General features: G+C 34.6%; 1 protein-coding gene across 1 annotated transcript in view; it reads right to left on the bottom strand.

Annotated features, from left to right (window-relative positions):
* Positions 1–20,916, bottom strand: part of LOC128995083 (uncharacterized) — a 45,840-nt gene that overhangs the window by 15,026 nt on the left and 9,898 nt on the right. The window contains exons 4-9 of the mRNA XM_054419973.1: positions 14,862–14,982; positions 12,702–12,912; positions 12,026–12,246; positions 9,596–9,806; positions 8,464–8,651; positions 2,331–2,526 (exon numbers count right to left, since the gene is read on the bottom strand). Of these exons, the coding sequence (XP_054275948.1) occupies positions 2,331–2,526; positions 8,464–8,651; positions 9,596–9,806; positions 12,026–12,246; positions 12,702–12,912; positions 14,862–14,982 (1,148 nt within the window). The remainder of the gene's footprint in view (positions 1–2,330; positions 2,527–8,463; positions 8,652–9,595; positions 9,807–12,025; positions 12,247–12,701; positions 12,913–14,861; positions 14,983–20,916) is intronic.

The following is a 20,916-nucleotide window of genomic DNA, read 5'->3' as shown; positions in this document are numbered from 1 at the left end:
TTTTTAATGTTATACTCAAGGGGGAAAACGAAATTAATCATTATAAAGAGTTATATTTTGTTTTTATTTTTAATCTATTACAGATTGTGTTTGTAAATTAAAGTGTGAGCTCATGCCATAGAATAAACTGGTATCTTCAATTCTGCTTAAAATATATTATATTTGTATATATACCTGCAGAACAATTTTGAACTGGAATGAAATTGTGGCACAGTGAAAAACAACAGAATGTTCTATGGTGAATTGTTGTATGGATTACACCTCAAATGGATGAACAAGTATTTCGATTTTATATTTACTGTTCTATCCCTCCGAGGGTCACACGTCAAAAAATAGACGCACAACACACTTTGTGTAGGGTCACGCGTCGAGTTTAAGACGCACAAACATCGTTTACGGCGAAGGCTCTATGACTGACTGAATCGGATTGAACTGGATCGAGTTAGGTATCGTTCTTTCCGTAATATTCTAAGCTTTCTCCAGAGGTCTGTCTCTAAGCGCTATTCATTTTAGTTCCGAAAATATTGTAGCAGACAGCTGACGTGCGTGTATTTGTAAACAGCTAGGTTCCCCCGGACCGATGACTGATGTGTTTTATTACGTTTATCATTTTTTTAGTGTTAAAAATCAAAAGTAGTGATATACGTGGTGCATTATAAGAAGATTTAAGTGGTTTTGAAGTGCTGGTTGATGATCCTGAAGAAGTAGGTAGTGATATTGATGTAAATTATCAGCCAGATTCCTAGCTATGGTTAGGCTATGCATTCTTAGCTAAACGCTATATACTGAAATCAGTTTTTTGCCCATAACTTATTTATTTGCAAATCTACTTCCTTATATTATTATATATTTGTAATCCTCATAAAATTTAGAAACAAAGTGGCTATTTTCAAATATTTATAGGCCTATAATTTATACAATTTCATTGAGCGCGAACTTATTTTTTTTTTGAAAATTTTCAAAATTATATTTTTTTTTTACCTAAAATTTTTTTTTTTTTTTTTAAATGTTCCTTATGTTTTATATATAATATTGAAGCCCATGATTTTCCAAACAAAATGGTATATAGAACATTAGAATTAACATTGTTTTAAGCTTCTCAGATCCGTTTTAATAAAACCTTGCAAATGCGCCAAAAATAGGTGGACATTAAGGCCTAAACTATGGACACTCGGAGGGTTAAATTTGATTCTTTATCTAAAATATTTGATTTTTTTTTAAACTAATGAATATTCAATACCATTACAACATCCTAGTATGTAATACGTGAGGCGATTTCTACGAAACACTACTCCTCCGTTAATAATGGACGGATTTTTACAAACGATGTGTCAAAATTAATTTTTTTTTTTTGTGTAGACCATTCACCAATTCCTGTTTTAAAAGTCCTCGGAGTTTGCCCCACAGGCCATCAAAATCCCAATGTATTTCTTATTATTAAAAGATTTTGTTTCCTTAAACAGACGAATACTTTGTATTAATTATAGCTGTTCATAGATTACACATGATACACACAAGATCCTTTGTTTTCAGAGTGAGTTAGTTTTCAGTTTAGACTAGCTGTGTGCCCGTTCTATGCACGGGGATCCTATAGTAGTCAGTTGAAACCTTCTTATATTAAGAACAGCAGTTGGTTTGCTTATTTTCAAATATGCTGGCAAAGGCAAAGCTATTATATATAAACCTTCGCAAATCAAATATAGTATGTGACAGTTTCAAACCAAAACAAATGCTTTTGAATTAAATGTCAACCGGATCATGTTCCATATGTTATATCCAATGATTAAACTAAAAAAATCTTTACAGATCTATGATTCATAGCCGTAAGGTAGGCCTATAATTGAAATTTACTTTCCACAATGGTTAAAATTAGTTAAAATACTACCTCAACCTCACCATTAAACACTTTATTCCGGTTGACATTTTCATCATCAAAGGTGCTCTTGTTTTCTTTATTCCTTGAAAGGTACTTTGAAATGTATGTAAATTTGTAAATGTACCTATGTAAGTTTAACTTTAACAACCAAAACTTGGAAAAACAATGTAAATTTTGGTGGGTCGGTGGCTCAGTTGGTAGCGTCACGGACTTTGGGTCCAAGGCAGCGATGTCGTGGGTTCGGATCCTAGTCACTGCCGCAAAAATGTTATCAGTATAGTTCACCTTTGTACTGTACCGGCTCACCCCTTGCTTTGCCGTGTACGTTCCACGCACAGATCTGTAGTCTATGTGGACGGGCAAATTCAAGGTTAAAAGGCCGCTAACCTCTTTAAAAGAAATTGATTAAATATGTGAAAGTGCATATAGTTTATTTTAATTAATTTTTACTTACTAAAAAACCTGTTAAACTTGTTGTTCTTGTAAAGTTCGTGTTTGTTAAAAACATGGAATCCAAAAGGCATGAAGATGCGGAAGTCTGGTCGCCCACTGACACGAGGTGGATTGGGCACCAAATTACGCAGCTGACTGACACAAACTCCCCGAAAAAGTGACGGATCCGTACACAGCGTGTTGCGAGGGTTCAATGTCTAGAAGGAAAAAAAGAATATTTCATGGATTCACCTCTTGTGATTACAATATCTGATTAAATAGTAGACAAGTTAAGAGTTGGAAACAAATGAATCACTCTAAATTGGCACTCAATGAGGTACAGAAGAACGTCAATAATCTGGATGGATTGGGACCGGATCCGATTCGGATCAAATCATCCGGAATATCAAAACTACCTTAAAATACCCCCGCCGCAGCAAACCTGCCGACTAAGCGAATTTCCAGTTGCCTGAATTGATTTTCAATTATATGTATTTAATTAATATTAGGTTTTATGAGTACATAGGCTTGCTGCTACAGGGAGGGTAAAAAAGTGTATTTTGTAGTAGCCTAAAATAGCTTAGTACAAAATAAATAAATTTACCAAGTTTGATCAACAACAAGCAAACTACAACATTTTACAATATTCTCTATAAGAATAACATGGGAATTTGAAAATAACAATTTTTTTAATTTTCTCCGTAACAGATAATTGTACATTAAAAGTTGATATACTAAATTATTTGTTTTTTTAAGCTCTTTAAAAAGGTCTGAAGAGAAATTGGGAAATTTTTTGTTTAGAGGGTCAAAAATTAGAAAAACAAATTTTTACCCCATAAAACTCCGTTCCCATGGTCCGATCATGATGGTTCGCGAACTCATTAAAGTTTATCCAGCCTTACAACTTCAAACCAAATTTCATCAAAATCGGTCAAAAATTACTCAAGTTATAAGACAGCTCCAAGGTAATGTTACGCTTGCGCTCTCAACCGTCTCCTCCTTAGATATCGTCCGCTGTGCGCTATGTCACATTAGATGATGACGACATAACGTTTTAGCTGCCTGTGATTGCTAAGCAACACTCTAGCAGCTTGTTGAATGTGTGGATGAAGAGAAAGAAAAACATTTTGATTTTATGTCATTGTTTTATATATATACATATAAATCTATACTTATTTAATACGCAAGCAGGTTTTTTGTGCCTCCGAAACTACTGAACCGATTGACATGCTTTTGGTGTCATTGAAAAGAGCGTAACATGAAGTTGTGCAGGAAACTTTATTTTTAGGGAAATTCTTAGAGAGTGGGGCCCTAGGGCCCTCTAAAGTTTTGTATCCCTCTATAAGATTAAAATGGGAAACAAACATTTATTTTTACAAAAAAGTGTTGTTAATATTTTAAGGACTATATTTTATTTACTTTTAATGATTTATCTAATGTTTTACTGTCTCCAATATAATTTGTTTCCAACTACGGGAACATCAATGATAGGTGATTACCATATTATTAACCGAGATTCCTCTGTTCTGAGCCTATCTCTAGCAGTAGCTTACTAGACTTTCTTTTTTTCTTTACATGATTTATTGCTGTACAGTGATTATAAATTTTTTTGTTGATTTTGAGGAGGTGTGATTTAAAACAAAACCAAAGTTAATGAATCGAAAATATCATGATTGCCCAATACAGTATTGAATTTAATTGACGTAAAAAATCCAAATGATTAGCCTACATCAATGTCTATATTTATGCAGCATTGCAACGTTTTTATGAGCCTGTCATAAATTATTTGTATAACATGTTTGACTACCCGTGGTTCTCTGTTATCCATAGAACAGAATTTTATATCTTGCTAGAGACAAATCCATATTATTGACCGTCCGGATTTTTGACGTCAGAATTATTGACGTTCTACTGTATAGGTCAAGAAGATCCAGATAAATAATATGTATAGATGTACTCAAGTGCTAATATTATTACTATTTTGTTCTCTAAGATAAAATTGATCAAAGTTTTAAATTTAAAGCGTCAAGAACAAAGAAGATAATCTAAAAATCATTTGAAATTTGCACAAATTGTAATTTCTGCCTGAAATTAAAAAAAAAATTAGAATATGTTGGTGGGTAATCTATCATACAGTACATACAATGATCTTTACACACTGACTATAAATTTATATACATACTAGTTTATATATATACGTATATGGCCTGTAGGGGCCATAGCCCCTAATTTAGACTAAAATAAAAAACCATATATAAAAACATATTAACAAATGGAAACGTGCACACGGTTTGGCCTGAGCCTGGAGAACGACGAATCAGAGCTGAAATCATACAGCACATCTTTTCTAGTTTAAATTTGAAGATTTGTTTTGTAATCTTACGAATTCTGCTATAGTTTCCATTTTGAGAACCAAATGTAAAGGTTAAAATTATTATTAATTATTAACTACCCATTTCGCGGTAGTAACTCAGAAATATATCTATGAATTTGTACCTTAATTTTAAACCAATTTTCATAATTTGCGTTGCTTTCCGCAACGCAAAAGCCATTGCACTGTTGTATTGTCTTATGTTTTTTATGAAGTTCGAATTATGTAAAAACGGTTCTTTTAGTTCGTCATTTACTTGTGGTTGTGGCATGTCCATTGTGGCAACATGCGTTGAAATGTCCATTTGTGGCCTCCTCTGCGAAGTGAAATGCGCCACAATACATGCAAGTGCTGTTAAGAGGACCTAGATTGTGAGTAACAACACTCAACTCATTTTCCAGCGTTCTACTAAAGACAGGTTGTAAAACAGCTTCTGGATTTCTTTCACAGTTAGGCCCTACATGACATTCTCTTTCAGCATTTCTTAAATCTGTTGAATTCCTGGACACTCTTCCACGTCTTGCAGGTCTTCCCCTAACCTGTCTAGTTACTTCACTCATTATAAAAACGGAAAACAAAAAAATTAAACAAATACAATTCATTTTGGAACATTATTTACCAACATTGACTTTCGGAATAAATGCCAACATTGCAAATAAATAAGTAACAGCTGATAGACTGCAGACGTTTTTCAGTCCCCATGCATTTCTTATGGTGGATATTTTACGTTATATCTCGTTTTCTGGTAACTTTATGGGAATTCTGCTATTTTTCCCGAGTCCCTGGGGTCAAGACCTTTAATTTAAGACCTCTCCCACTTTTCTGCGACTTACCAGACATCCACAATTTTCTGGTAAACATTTTGTCTTACAGAATTATATATATAGATTCCAGCACGGGCAATATTTTTCCCAATAAAAAGCTTGCCATTAAAAGGGTTATTATAGATATTATAATAATAATAATAAAACTATGGCCTTTTTCCTCTAAATCAATGTTTTACTGGCTGTTTGATCAATGTATTTGTTTAGTCTTGGTTCATAGGTGGTGGGAGGGCTCTGCATATTTTTATATATAAACGAAAGCCTAACATCATTCACTTTTGTCAAAGAATTAAGTAGAAAATTTAAAGCTTAAATTTGTAATACAAACACACATGGGCCTAGCCTACAATATATACAAAAAAAAAAAAACAATAACAAAAAATAAATAATAAAAAACAATATATATTTTAAAAAATTGGTTTTTCTTTTCCGAGTTCGTTTGGCTCTTCTACCTGACCGATTTTCATGATTGAGGTCTCAAATTGAAGGTATGCACGTACAGATTTGCCATCAAGCATCGACATATAATTATCTATAGTATTACTCGGTTTATGCGTAAACTAAATTTGCTCCCCATGTATTTCTTATGGGAGTTAAATTTGGTTTTTCTTTGCCGAGTTCGTTGGGCTCTTCTACCCGACCGATTTTCATGGTTTAGGTCTCGAATTGAAGGTATGCACGTACAGATTTGCCATCAATCATCTACAAATATTTACCTACAGTATTACACGACCAGAACACATAATTTGATTTATTTTATAACTCTTACTTCAAATTAAGATATACCTTTACCAGTTATAGATTTATAATCCTATATATTTTAGTCTAAGAACCTTCAGTTAAATACTGTCTTTGATTTAAGCTATTAGTTATTCAAATCGGACGAGTATCAAGGTGAATAACCAATATAAAAGTTATTTTTCATAAGGTTTTAATATGGTTAAAAATCAATGGCTCCAGTATTGTTCCTTTTTTTCTATATATTTTAGACACAAAATAATCAGTAAATTATAGGATTTAATTTGAGCTATTGATCGTTTGAATCAGTTAAGCTCAAGATACTGTATTACTCAATCAAAAATTATAAATTTGATTATTTCTCGGATTTAATAATTATTTTAACACTGCGGAGCAGCATGGGACCTCTAGTATTTATTTAAACTTGTTTCCAGGGCTGCTATTGTATTTAATTAATAACAATGTCTGCAAATGGGTCTGTCCTGAAAATAACATTAATAAAATAATGATAATATTCCATAGAATAATTAAGGTCATAAGGAATAGAAAGCCAAATAAGTAAAACAGCTTACGAAAAAAAATTGCATTCAAACTTATACCAGTAACTTAAAAACCTATTGTACTTCAATAGTATTAATTAACCGGAAATACAGGGCCCACCTTTAACTAAACTGGATGTGAAATAAATTTAATACAGTATACAGTTAGTATTTTACTTAAATACACGCACAAACAGTACTCCTACATCACTATTCATTAATCACTTAACAACAACACCAATCCCAAATTAACATTTTCAGGTTAGGTTAGCTCAGTTGTTTTCTAGTTTTAGAAATTAGATGGTTTGAGTTATGACAAACAGGTGCGCCAACGCCAACATCAGTTCTACCTATCATCTGTTGATTCAAGAGTGTGCATGCAACTTTGGACTCTTCCCCAAAGCGCCCATACTAAAGAATTAGAATGACGTCATGGCACCGTCAGCCCTGTTCGGTTATTCTGCCATAAGATTGCATGTATTGGGATTGGGACGGTCTGGCCGCCGTCCGCACCGTTCTTACTAAGTAAGCAACGATCAAAAATAAGTCTTTAATGAATTAAATTATCCAATGTTTGATATATTTATGTTGTATATTGTTTAAAGTACTCCTTAAAGTAATTTTAATTTAATTTAATTTAACTGAAGAATATTCAAATTTAATTTATCTATGTATTGTTGGGAGGGCGGCGTCCGAGAGTCCTTATGGGCTAGCCGCCACTGGTCTAAAGAGGAATACTCAAGCCAAGTTCTAAAGACCTGCGGCCCTAAGGAGAGATAATTGGGTGAAAACTGGTTAAGAATTCTGTTGTGATGTGATGTATTGATTGTAATTAAGTGAAATGTGTTGGTAATTGGCTGTTGTGGGTGCTAGGGCCTGGTGGACCCTAGCATGTTGCAATTAAGAACGTGCTGTCCTCTACTACCATCTTAAAATGACGATTTAATTGGAAACGTTGTTGGGGAACCAGAGGGCGGAAATCTTTACCCAAACCAGAAGCAGGCCAAGCCAGCTTTGATTACTTATAATTTAACTAGAAACAGAACTGTAGCTAACCTTCCAAACTAAACTGCTAAATAGTGTAAAATGGAAATGATGATAAAACAGGTCAATTTCGTTCCCTAACTCGTTACTGAACCAATTTGGACTCATAAGGCGATTCCTGAATGAATTAATATTTAAAGCTTCAACGTGGTGACTATTATTGCATGTCTAGGAATGATTACCTCGTTAAGCGAGGTAATCATATATTTTGGAATTACATTTCTGCGAATGGGGCGAAAGCCTGCCGGCTTCCCCTTATATTGTTTATCTAGCCTGTCATCCTAATCTTAGCATTACTTAATAATTATAGACTTATCCTGCGAGGGCATGTCGAGCTGAGAACGGATGATCAGAATATCCAACGAAGGCCGGCGACAGACAAGACGGAGGAAATATCCGTTCCGTAGCTCCTTGACCGTTTCTAGGAAAAAGGTAAGCGACAGACCGAAAGGGGTGTGCTGATCGGAAGGGCAGGCGATTTTGTTGAGTGGCACTATATAAAATAGTGGCGCTAAGCGTCACAGACCTTACAGCAAAAGAATTTGTTTACTTATTAGAGATTTTATATTTTCTTCGGTCCCACTAAAAAACACAAACTCAAGAAACTATTTCTTCATTAAAAGGGGACAGATGCCTTACATATCCAGGGTCCAGTCCGAACCCGAGCAGTACGGACCATGGAGGCAAGGCAGGCTGACTAGTAGCTGAGCCGTGGTAGAGCAACACTCCTACTTGTCTAGCTCGGCTACACTCTCCCAGCCCTTCCACCAGGATCCAGTATGGATCTATAGGCTGGGACGCATCTATCACTACGTCGTATCTCTCTCCTGCAAATATCCCACACTTACGACACTGATTACCACAACCACAAGTAATACTAAACTAAAACTAACCAATGAGCAAATAAAGTCAAATTTAGGATGCCTTATCATGTACTATTGGTCTATAAGGGGCTCAAATTAATTAATTAAGAGATGGATTCCGATTTAAAGAACTGTACATACATTTCACAACCATTTCTGACACTCATTTAGCACTGTGCCAGACTATCAAATATCGGATTATTAAGTGTCGGGATTATTGAGTGGCAACTGTATTAAATGGAAAAGCAATTTGACTGAATCTGGAGTATTTTTCTAAGAGGTGTGGAGTTTGGCTAACTTATCTGACAAAATCACAGACTGTGGGCTTATAAATACACCATAAATAATGTCACACAACATAGCACTAATCTTTTGCTTTAGTAAAGGACTGCTATAGACAGTAAATTGTTGAGTAATATAAGCTAAGGTTCAACAATGTTGCCAATCTTCAATCATATTTTACAAAAAAAAAATTGAAGCAATTTCACCGTTTAGAGTCAATAGTTTTGCAATAAAATGTAATCAAGCAATTAAAAATAAAACATGATTATCCATCTATGTTGTATCAATTGTGGTTTAAAAATTGACATTTTTAAGAAAACCAGTGGCATATTAAAATTTTAGCCAACAAAATAAATTATTATCATGTATTTGGTTAAGTCTATTAGGGCCTAAAAGAGCCCTAAACTGGCTATATATCCAATTCTTCAAATAAAAAAACCAATCAAAAAATATTTTTCTTCACAAAATTTACCAAGAAATTGCCTTGCATACCTATTCGTTATGTTTAGTTTAGTTTTTTTAAGCCATTCTCATAATCAACCCTCTAAAAAAACTGATATTCTTTCTCCAAAAATTACAAATAACAAATTTTCATAGATTTTACATAATTCTGGCTGTGAAGTTACCTGATGATATGACTAGGGAGTCAACGAGGACAGGTTGTATCGGGTTGTCATCAGTGGTGATGACGAGTAACTGATGACTCTGAATGCTCACTCTGAATGGACAAGAGAGACACGAGGCTCCGATGAAACGGAAGCGGAAACGGAGACCTTGCAAAACCCCAAACTCTGACCAAGGGGTGCTGAACGGACTAAAGAACTCTCTCAAGGACTTCTAGAATACATTATCAAACATTTGTAAAACATTCCAGTAAGAGTTATATTACTTTGAAAACTCACTTTTATTGCTGTCTGAATCATTGTGCACATATATTACAATTATGTATGGGTTTTCTTGAAGGAGGATCTTATGTACAGAGAGAGTTCTCCTTGCTGAATAGGCCTATGTGTTTTACAATTTCCTACAGGTGGGCTCCTAAACACCAGTCAAAGCATTGTATTATAGCAAATTGTCATTGATATCACCATCAGTGATTGGTGTGGTTTGAACCCAGCAACTCTCCAGAACCGAAGTATGGTGTTTCAAACACTATACCAGCAGTGCCTTGTGTAGATAGCTTTAAGTGGTGTACAAATTGTAATATGAGTAAATTAATAGACCTGTTACTAAAGAAGATTGTCAACAAGTCTATTATAATTTGATCTGATAAAATTAACTTACAATTATTTAAATTTACATTTTCCTTAATAAAAGCAGTAGGCTCATATGCATTCATATCATAATCATCCACATCAAACATATATTCACTAAGTCCTGATTAACACTGATTACCCCTAATCACCATTATATAGTTATCAAGTTAATCTCAGTTGTAAGACTGAAGTCATCTAACATTTTCTACACTTCATCTATATTTAATTTTAAGTTTGTCCACAGAGTGTCCGACTGATCACAACTTGCACATTTTTTAACCACTCTGTATACCAAATTAGCTCATTTCCGTAAAGGTGAACTATACGAAAATCATCGATTTCCAATCTATCAAATCATATGATTTTGCCTGCCTAAAACAATATTTTCAGCCAAATTTTTTTTTCTTAAACAATCTTTTAAATTTTCAAAAGAAAGTTACTGTTAAGCTCAACAGGAACTATGTATTTATTCTTTTATTACAAGAAATATTGTTCAAGAGCTGACATTTAAATTAATTGTAAGACCTATAACAACTTTAAAGAAAACTGTTGAAAATGATTTGATTATTATTTAAAACCAAGACGCTTTGTGTGATTATTTACAAATGTAAAGTATAGTTCACTACTCCTGTTGAACGATCCATTCTGGGGCTCGATAGTCACTTTTGGGCGTACAGTAGAACCTCAATAACAAGACTCTTGTAGGGATTGTTAAATAAGACTTGTCATCAAGGTGTACTTCTTATTGAGATTTGCGAATAGGGGTAAAATAAATTCAAGGGGATTTGACATTTGTTATCAAGGATGATTTGTTATCGAGGTTCCACTATAGTAGTGAAATGTACTATTTTATAAAGCTCGGTTTACTTTTTTAAAAATTAATAAGCATTTTAGTAAATTAACAGTTACTTATGAACCAAACCAACATTGTCATTGATTTATCTTATGCCTACACTGTTGCATGAACTAATTCCACTTAATGCAAACATTGGATTGCAAATAGAACTAGATTCTTCTTTTCACATCTTTGAGCTAACACATTCACAAATTATCACATTCCCTAGATATAGACGATGAGTGTTAAAAGGTTTTATCTGAAACTGTGTTGTTTCAGCTGAAGGATTATATTTTACCATAGATAAAACATACTCCCTTAGTAGATTTCTCACCCTTATGGAACAGCTGAAGAAAATTTTAATGTTAGTTCTGTACGGTTTATGTAGAGGTTGTGTTTTGTTTACAATTTGTTTCCCGTTATTACAGCCATTTAAAACCTCGTTTAACCAAATAATACGATCTAATCATAAATGATAACTTGTGGCCTAGTTATATAACCAAACAGTAAAGCGCAAATCAAGAAATTAACCCTAAAATAATAGAAACAAAATTCTGTCAACACTAGCGCCCAGTGTCACTGTACATGAACTAGTGAAAAACGTGCTTCAAAATTGACAATGGGATGAGAAGTCTACTTGTGTTGGTTAGACTATGATTTTACCCAGTTGAGTCTTCATTAGATCATATGATATAAATGCATTATGTGTAATAGTGTCACGCCTTAGTTAAAGTCACAGTTGATTGATGGCCAAATTGAGCAAGAACTTTGTCACTAAGAATAACTTGATTTTCATTCAAGACCATTTATTAAATTTCAATTTCTTTAAAGACAGCTGAAACCCATTTTAAACAATCAAAACGTCAACTGACTTGTCTCAGGATTAAAAAAGATCAGTCTTAAATCAATCATTCTCCAGAAAGTACTAACAAGAGTGTTACAAGGGGTGGACAAGCCTAACTCACAGTCTGCACTCCACGGCCATTAATGAGGTAGGAGTCTGGGATCTGTCCTCTCTCCATTCTCAACATTCCTGGTAGTCTGTCGCCAGCTGGGGAGTGCATCCAGTCCTGTACCACCACCACATGTGACGGGAGGTCTCGGTCATACAAGTGGCGCAGCAGATTGGAAGAGTCTGGTTCACGTATGATCAAACCACCAATCACTCCATCCACCTTCTGGAGCCCTGCACAGTGTGAAGCTATTCAGCTTTAAACATTTACTAAGAAAATGTTTAATTTAGTGATAAATAAATTATAGAAAATGTTCTGGATCAGATTCATTAACAGAAATTTGATTAAATCCATGCAAAGTTATCTTACCAATCCAAACTTATTGGGACCAGACCCTTAGCACATTAACAAAATGTTCAGATTGGCGGGAAATGCAGTTAAGTTTGAAAAAGATGTGTTTTGTTATGAGTAAACCGTGATCATTTCCCACCATAAAAAAAAACATTATCATTGTCTCCTGTGAGTAAGGAAACACAGTTATCATTACCCGCCATAAATATTGTTGGCAAATCACTGGTTGTAAGCCTGAGGAATGTCCTACCCATATTTAGTTTCTGTTGTACCCTCTCACCCTCACCCCACCATTGGGAAAAAAGTTTAGTCATGTCAATCAGTCTTCTAGACCAACCTGAATGAGAGTGCCATAGGTAAGTGCCAGACTCCTCCGCAACAAAGCGGTACCGGAATGTCTGACCCTCCAGTATAGGACACTGTGTGACCATCGGCACTCCGTCCATCCACGGGGTGTCTCTCTGCCGCAGTCCGTGCCAGTGGATGGTGGTGCTGCTACCTGGCATCTGGTTGATAACATCCACTATCACCACATCTTGTTGGCACACCTGTCAACCGTTTATTTGTTCAAGTTTACAGGTGGCAGTAGACTAAATCATAGTTCGGATATCTTAGGAGCATAAATCCTTTGATTGAACAAAAAAAGTTCTTAGCCTTCAAAATTTGAGACAAAATTGAATAAAAATTTTACAAAACCACACCTTCAAAATTTGAGACAAAATTGAATAAAAATTTTACAAAACCACACCTTCAAAATTTGAGACAAAATTGAATAAAAATTTTACAAAACCACACATTATGATTGTGCAGTTTGTTGATCTTGAAACATATTTCAATTGTAATATACCTTTTGGCATTACAATATAGGTACTAAGAGATTATGTCATTTTAAATATTTAGTGAATGTTTTATGGTGGCAAAAGTTTTTTTTTTAACTTTTAACATCAACCTGTTGTATCTATATTTTTCTTGATTTTCTTGGGTTTTCTCTGAAATATCCCATCTTTCCCAGCCGTCTACCCATCTACTTAACTGATTTTTACGATTGAGGTGTCATTTTAAAACCTATGATCTAGCAGAGTGACGAATGATGACAGAAAAGGTAATAAACTTTAGTGCTTTGCCCCCCCCCCCTCCCTAGTGTGATTCTGACCGTCTTTCTTTATAACGGTTTAAATGTTAATTGTAATTTAACAGCTGATCCATCAGTTGAATGTTAATCCACAGTCAGATGTTAAAACAAGAGACAAAGGCTTATAAAAATGGATTTTAAATAGGCTATTTATTTATTGATAATTGTAACCTTATTGAGGAAAGTTAATCTTTCTCTATGGTGTAGAGATTTAAAATTAACGAATTACAAAGACTTTGGAGAGAGAAAAAAATATCCATGTTATTGTTGTTAATTGTTATGTAACCTTTCTTGGTGTTTAAAAGCCCTTGGACTCATTCTCGCCTTCTCTAAAATATCTCAAATCAGTAATACCGGTATGGATTTTCATGACATAACCTATAAGAGAATTTTTTTTCTGTGTGATAATGCTTTTTTACTTAAAAGGTTGTTGTAATAGTTATTTGTGTAACTAGTGAGCAATGCTTACGCAAAAGCCGCAGGCGAGTGCGGAATGATCTCGATTGCAGCAAAGGCCTTTTGCACTCGTGTTGCACATTATATTTTTACTACAGTCACTATAAAGCATATAAATAATTAGTCATTCAAACACTATACAATACGTTTTTAGGTTAGGTTAAACCCAGGCCATGAACGGAATGGGAAATACTATACCAGCTGATTGTAGTAGCGGTATCTTTAAGTGTTTCTTATTTTCAAGAGTACAGGTATAAACAGTATAAACACATAATATAAACACACCGTATAAACACATAATAAACAAGTAGATTGTTCTTCATAATATGGTAATAAAACATTTTCTGACAGTTTTGTAACTTTCTTACTTACAAGCCAAGAGGAAAACAGTTTGTATGCTCGTTCATACTTCTTTCTTGATTTTTCAGTTAACAGGTTAAATGAAACATGTTTTCAGTTTCTGCTATTTCTGGTCTACTATTATATTCACAATTACTTTCACTGAGTTCATTATTTTTGAAGATGTTAGGCCCACTTATAATTCATCTTTCAAATACTACACTTCAGGTTGTGTTCAAACCAAGCGTTGAACGAAAATAGGACATAAACTATAAACACGAAATGACAGGTTAAATTGTAGTTATAATAGTCAATCAGCTGATCATAGTATTATTATCGTTAAGTGTTGCCAACCTATTTCCAAGCGTACACGGATTACGTGCATAATAAAACCACGCTTTTTGTGTTGTTTGGTTGGAATCCTGGTGTGCGCCAGAGTATAAACCGTACGACAAAGTATATGCAGCAATTAGCAGCTTTCTGTATTATAAACATTACAAGGAAGCCAACTTTGTAGGAAAAAGACATTTGTTTGCTTGAGAATAGTTGGTTAACTTATTATATTTTTACCTGGATAGATGGTCCAGGCAGTTTTCTATTGACAGTGAGAATGGACCGTTCCTGACCATCTGCAGTCACACATTGTGGCTTGAAACAATCCGCCTTCACGGTTGGACAATGTCCACATGCCCTGTGTTTTCATACAACTGAGTTAGAACTTCAAATTGTTATTTACACCATTATTAATTGCTACTAATCAACATATTACAGACATAGGAACTATAGGATTTGAACGTCACTTTAAAAACTACTAGCTGTTCTTCCCTTGCCTCACCACACGGAATGCAGAGAAGATATGGTGATTCTTCACTGTTTCGCCCAATGCAAACTGCTGCATGAATAAGCGCTTATCCCTGATGTAAATAAATTTTATCTACAGGGTGAATCTTCTAAGCTGTCCTAAACAGATTACAGACGAATGGCTTGACATACAGAGATGAAACAAAACTTTTCTCCACTAATTCATACCCAAGGAACAACGTAAAACAATTTTTACCATTTTTAAAATACAGGGTGTTCAAGAAACTGGGGGTCATGGGTTCGAATCTCAGAGTTTTCAAAGGTAAACATATGTCATATTATGCATAATTTTAAAGCTCTAGACTAGACAAACAATTTAGTGAAAACAGAACTGGTGGCCATTTTTATAGAAAATATTGATACTTACAGAATACCCTGTACCACTAAACTTATTTTTGTTCTGTTTAAAATTTCTTAATCCTCGTAGGTTCAGCTTTAATTTGATATACAACAAGTCAACATTTTAAAAACTAAATATTATTTATGATTTTAATTTTTTTTTAAGTTGGTAGCCTTGTAAATTAAAATTTTTAAACGGCAACATATGTAAAATTGTGTATAATTTTTAAGGTCTTGTAAAAACAAACAACTTTTAAATTTAAACCTACCGTCTATCTTTGGTCGTTTTCTAGTAATTAACCAAAAACTCCAATTGCCCATGTTAAACGTGCAGTACTGAAGATTAGAGGATGCAGATACACTATTCTCATGATACTGTGCGTTTAACATGAGTTTTATATGGGCAAGTTTATGAGTTTTATATTGTAGGGTAAGCTAGTGGTATGTTACAATTAATTATTATCCCTGTGACCGTGACCGATTCAGTGTACCATCTGACATCAGTCAGAATCAGACGACGTTATTGACAACGACACGACACGGCAGCCAAGGAAAAGAGTAATTTAGTGATGATAATTATAATTAAAACCATTAAAAATATAAAAAATAAGATATATAGCTCGTTTATATTGGCAAAAGTATTAAATAAACAGTTAATAAAGCTGTGGATAATATAAGGATGGATTTTTTTTTATGGATTAGAAACTCATTACTCTGGAAAGTTTTATAATGCAATACAAATCCTTATAAATCAAACGATTTAATGAACGCAAAGTCGAGTCGTTCTCTTTCTCTCTTGTCTCAAGTTAGTTGACAAAATTGTATTTCAGAAGCTAATACACATCAGAAGTAACAGTTAGTTTACCTCGGAAAGTGCTTCAAGAGCTTTCTGCGCATGCGTAAGCTGAGATGCCCGTGGGTACAGGACGTCGAGTTATGTCTTAAAATGTAAACAAAATGACAACAATGGCGGAATGTTTTCTCATAAGGCCCATGTTAAATTTTCAAAAGTTTGTACTCATATTATGGCGAAAATAGATTTTTCCTGGCTATACCACTGGTCTAGAACTTATTTTTGACCCAGAACTTAGTTATTCCGTAAATATAAACGTTTTTGTTAGGGCCGATTCCCAGATCGAAGTAACAATTATTCAAACTTTACTCGTATTATATATAGGATAATAAACATTTTGAGCATTGCTGCATTTCCAAAAAGAAAGTACTGTAAATTGGCTGTTACGTTAATAGTGACGTTTACATGCATTGTTATGTTAACAATCAACGTATCTTATAAAGGATGATGAGATCTATTTTAAAAGGAACATGACCTTTCTGTCATGACAGTAGCTGCTTAAATAGTAATTACTCTTTGTGCCACTTTTTTTATAGTCAAAGTGTAGTGTTATTTTAAAAAATTTCATGAGCAAGTGGCCATAAATCAGACAAAGAGGCAAGGAATAAAGAGATAGAAATAATCAAAGAAGAATTCAAAAGAAATAATTTTTCGTTAGATTTTATAATTAGGGCCTTAAATAAAACAACAATATCTATTAAATAGAAATAATTTAAGTAGAAATTAAGAAAGACCTAATTGTACCATATCTATACCGTATGTCAAGGGAAAGTCTGAACAAATAAGAAGAATGAACAAAAAGTTTAATATAAGAACAGTATTCTCTTCTGGACCTACATAGAGAAGTTTTCTGACCAGAGTAAAGCATAAAAACAAGGATCAAGACACAAAAAATATTGTTAGCGACTTTCCCATATAGGGAATAAGCTATTTATAAAATACCCTGAGAACGTGGAAGAAGTTATTACGGACAAACCTATGGAGAAGAGACTAAAAGAACATCAGAAGAGCATTAGTAACCATTTGGAGAATTATTCCAAACTAAGTGAACATGTCTTCTCTGAAGAACATAGAATACATTGGACTGAATCAACTACCAAGAAGCAGACTGGAAACTAAGAAATCTTAAAGAAGCTGCTTGCATGGTGGTTGATAAAAGAAGCATGTCCCAACGTAGTGCTACAATCAGCCCCATGTTTATACCTTTGATTCGAGAAGAGGTTGAGAACAAAATTAATATTGGAACAACAATAATAAATTAACTGTGACATCTACATAATATATACATATAGAACAAAAATTTTCCTTACTAACTTAATTTTAAAATGATTCAAACAAATGTTAATTTATAAACAAACATTATAAATAATCTATATATATAAAAGGCAAAGCCCTCACTGACTGACTGACTGACTGACTGACTGACTGACTCACTCACTCACTCATCACTAATTCTCCCACTTCCCACTTACCTAGGAGGCTGAAATTTGGTACACTGATTCTTTAGGCATTAAATAGGAAAACTAAGTGGTTTTTATTCTGATCGGACTCTCGGGCTCCGCCCCAGTGGCTCTGGAGTTTCCCATGTTAACCTAATGAGTACTCATATTTAAATGGAATTAATGAATCATAACAGCTGTTTCAATTAAACAAGTTGGTTCTGTTCTATGATATTCAATAGCATTAAAGTTACAAGGATTACAAACAGAGTGCAGCACTATTATTTTTTTAAATATTTGACAACAGCTAATTTGAAACCAAAAGGTGAGTGAGCGTAGCGAACGAACTTCAACCCGTAGGCGAGGTAGCGTAGCGAACGAGCTAACCTGAAGGCAATTGAGCGCAGCGAACGAGCTCCAACCGTAAAGGTGAGTGAGCGTAGCGAACGAACTTCAACCAGGACGTGTGAGCGCAGCGAACGAGCTCCAACCTAAAGGTGAGTGAGCGTAGCGAACGAACTTCAACCAGGACGTGATTGGGCCATGCGAACGAGCTCAAGTATGAAGTTAAACGGGGCAAAGCCCGCGGGTACAGCTAGTCTATATATATAAAAGGCAAAGCCCTCACTGACTCACTGACTGACTCACTCACTCATCACTAATTCTCTTACTTCCCATTTACGTAGGAGGCTGAAATTTGGTACACTGATTCTTTAGGCATTAAATAGGAAAACTAAGCTGTTTTTATTCTGATCGGACTCTCGGGCTCCGCCCCAGTGGCTCTGGAGTTTCCCATGTTAACCTTATGAGTACTCATATTTAAATGGGATTAATGAATCTTAACAGCTGTTTCAATTAAACAAGATGGTTCTGTTCTATGATGTTCAATAGCATTAAAGTTACAAGGATTACCAACAGGGTGCAGCACTATTATTTCTTTTACATTTATGACAACAGCTAATTTGCAACCAAAAGGTGAGTGAGCGTAGCAAACGAACTTCAACCTGGAGGCGAGTTAGCGTAGCGAACGAGCTAATCTGAAGGCAAGTGAGCGCAGCGAACGAGCTCCAACCTAAAAGTGAGTGAGCGTAGCGAACGAACTTCAACCAGGACGTGATTGAGCCATGCGAACGAGCTCACTTATAAAGTTAAACGGGGCAAAGCCCGCAGGTACAGCTAGTAGTTTATATACCTGATATGGTGTTACCAGAGGCTGAAGATGGGTTTTGATGAAAACTCTAAATATACTGTAAGCGTACGACTTGTTTGCGAGCCGGGTGCGCGGGGGGAGAGCGGTACCATTCTCCCACCGCAGCCAAAGTTTCCGTGGCATTGGTCGGACTACGCTTCGTAAAAACATTCGACCAGCGCTGTTCACGTTATTTTTGTGTTTTGCTTACATTTTTTTAGAATTTAAATTTGAATTTGATTCAAGTACCACACAATGTAATTACTGAGGGTTTTATAATTATTATTGTTTTTGTTATGTAGTAGACTAATTAATTTTGATATAACTATGCTTTTACTTATTAAAATGTACACCAAATGGTAAAATCGTATATTCCAATTTAATGATAAAGTTTGACTTATTAGGTGTTAGCCATTAATTGAGTTTATAGGTGATATGTTAAGATATAGTATTTTTATGTAAAAACATAAAAATACAGGTATACCTATAAACAGAAAACCATAAGGCTAAGTACATATAATTATGGACACTTTTTGCTTATTTTCAAATAACACCTTATAATATCGACAGTTTTTCCGAACATCCTGTAAAATGGTTAATGGCTTGCAGTTATTTATTTTACATTCCTTAAGATGATAAACCGAAAGTCGGTTTCTTAATGTCGTAAAGTATTTTATAGCAATGTTTTATGACCGGAAGCGAGTATTGTATTCTATCATGTTCTATCGACTGTCAGTGTATTGGACTGTGTTGTGGAGTTAAGTTTTGCGGTTGGTTGAGTATTAACAAAGAAAACTTACTGGTAGTAATTAATTTAGTAAAATTATCAATTATTAAGTGATTGTTAAGCAGTGGGTTAAAAAGTATTAGGCCAACTTAGATTAATATAATGGCAACCGGTCGTAAAAAAGGGCAAACCATTCATAGTGAAGCGAGGGAAATTATAAGACGTGTTCTACAAAAGTGTGAAGAAGAATCCAACTCTAGAACCCTCCAGTATACCCTGAAACAAAGTAATCAGCAAGTTGCTAACTATATAGGGATATCTGTTCGTAGTGTTACGTCAATTAGGAAAGAAGGGGTTGAGGCCAGAGGATCTACCCTAGAAACACCAGGTAAAAAAAGACCCTACTCAGAGGAGAAGAAATTGCACATCGATGAATTTGATAAAAGAGTGATAAGAGACACTACTCATGATTTTTATACGATACAAAAAAAGTTCCGACAGCATCAAAACTGTTATATGCAATTAAAGAAAAAATTAATTTTCCTTGGTTAGTTTCCACTTTACGAAAACTGCTAAAAGACATGGGGTTTAAATGGAAAAGGTGTGGGAAAATTTGAAAAGTGTTGATAGAACGGCCGGATATTGTAAATTGGCGCGCTCGCTACTTGCGAGACATTCAAAAGTGTAGACATGAAAAATGTAAAATCATATATCTTGACGAAACATGGGTTGATAACAACTTAACATTTGGAAAATGTTGGAGCAGTCACGATGTCCCCGGGGTCCTCACTAACACCAGCTCGTCTAATAGATTAATTGTGGTTAGTGCCGGTTCAGAAGATGGTTTTGTGCATGATGCGACCCTAATATTTAGAGCCGGTAAAGCAACTGGAGATTATCATGGCCAGATGAATGGAGTAAACTTTGAAAAGTGGATCGATGAAAAACTTATACCAAACCTCCCTAATAAAAGTGTTATTGTGCTAGACAACGCCCCTTACCACTGTTAACAAGTAAACAAGCCACCATCCAAATACGCAATCAAAAAAGAAATGATTGACTGGCTGACAAAAAATAAGATCCCTTGCTTGATGGAAATGAAAAAATTTGAGTTGTGGTAATTGATTAATCAGCACAAGCCCCCTGAAAAAATTAATTGGATTGATGAAATGCTAAAATTGCGTGGTCACAGCGTGATTCGATTGCCCCCTTATACA

This window comes from Macrosteles quadrilineatus, unplaced genomic scaffold (genome assembly GCF_028750875.1).
Source record: "Macrosteles quadrilineatus isolate MER2022 unplaced genomic scaffold, UCM_ALF_1.0 Scaffold_1__1_contigs__length_201487025, whole genome shotgun sequence".
Classification (NCBI taxonomy): domain Eukaryota; kingdom Metazoa; phylum Arthropoda; class Insecta; order Hemiptera; family Cicadellidae; genus Macrosteles; species Macrosteles quadrilineatus.
This window is presented reverse-complemented; position numbering and strand designations above follow the sequence as displayed.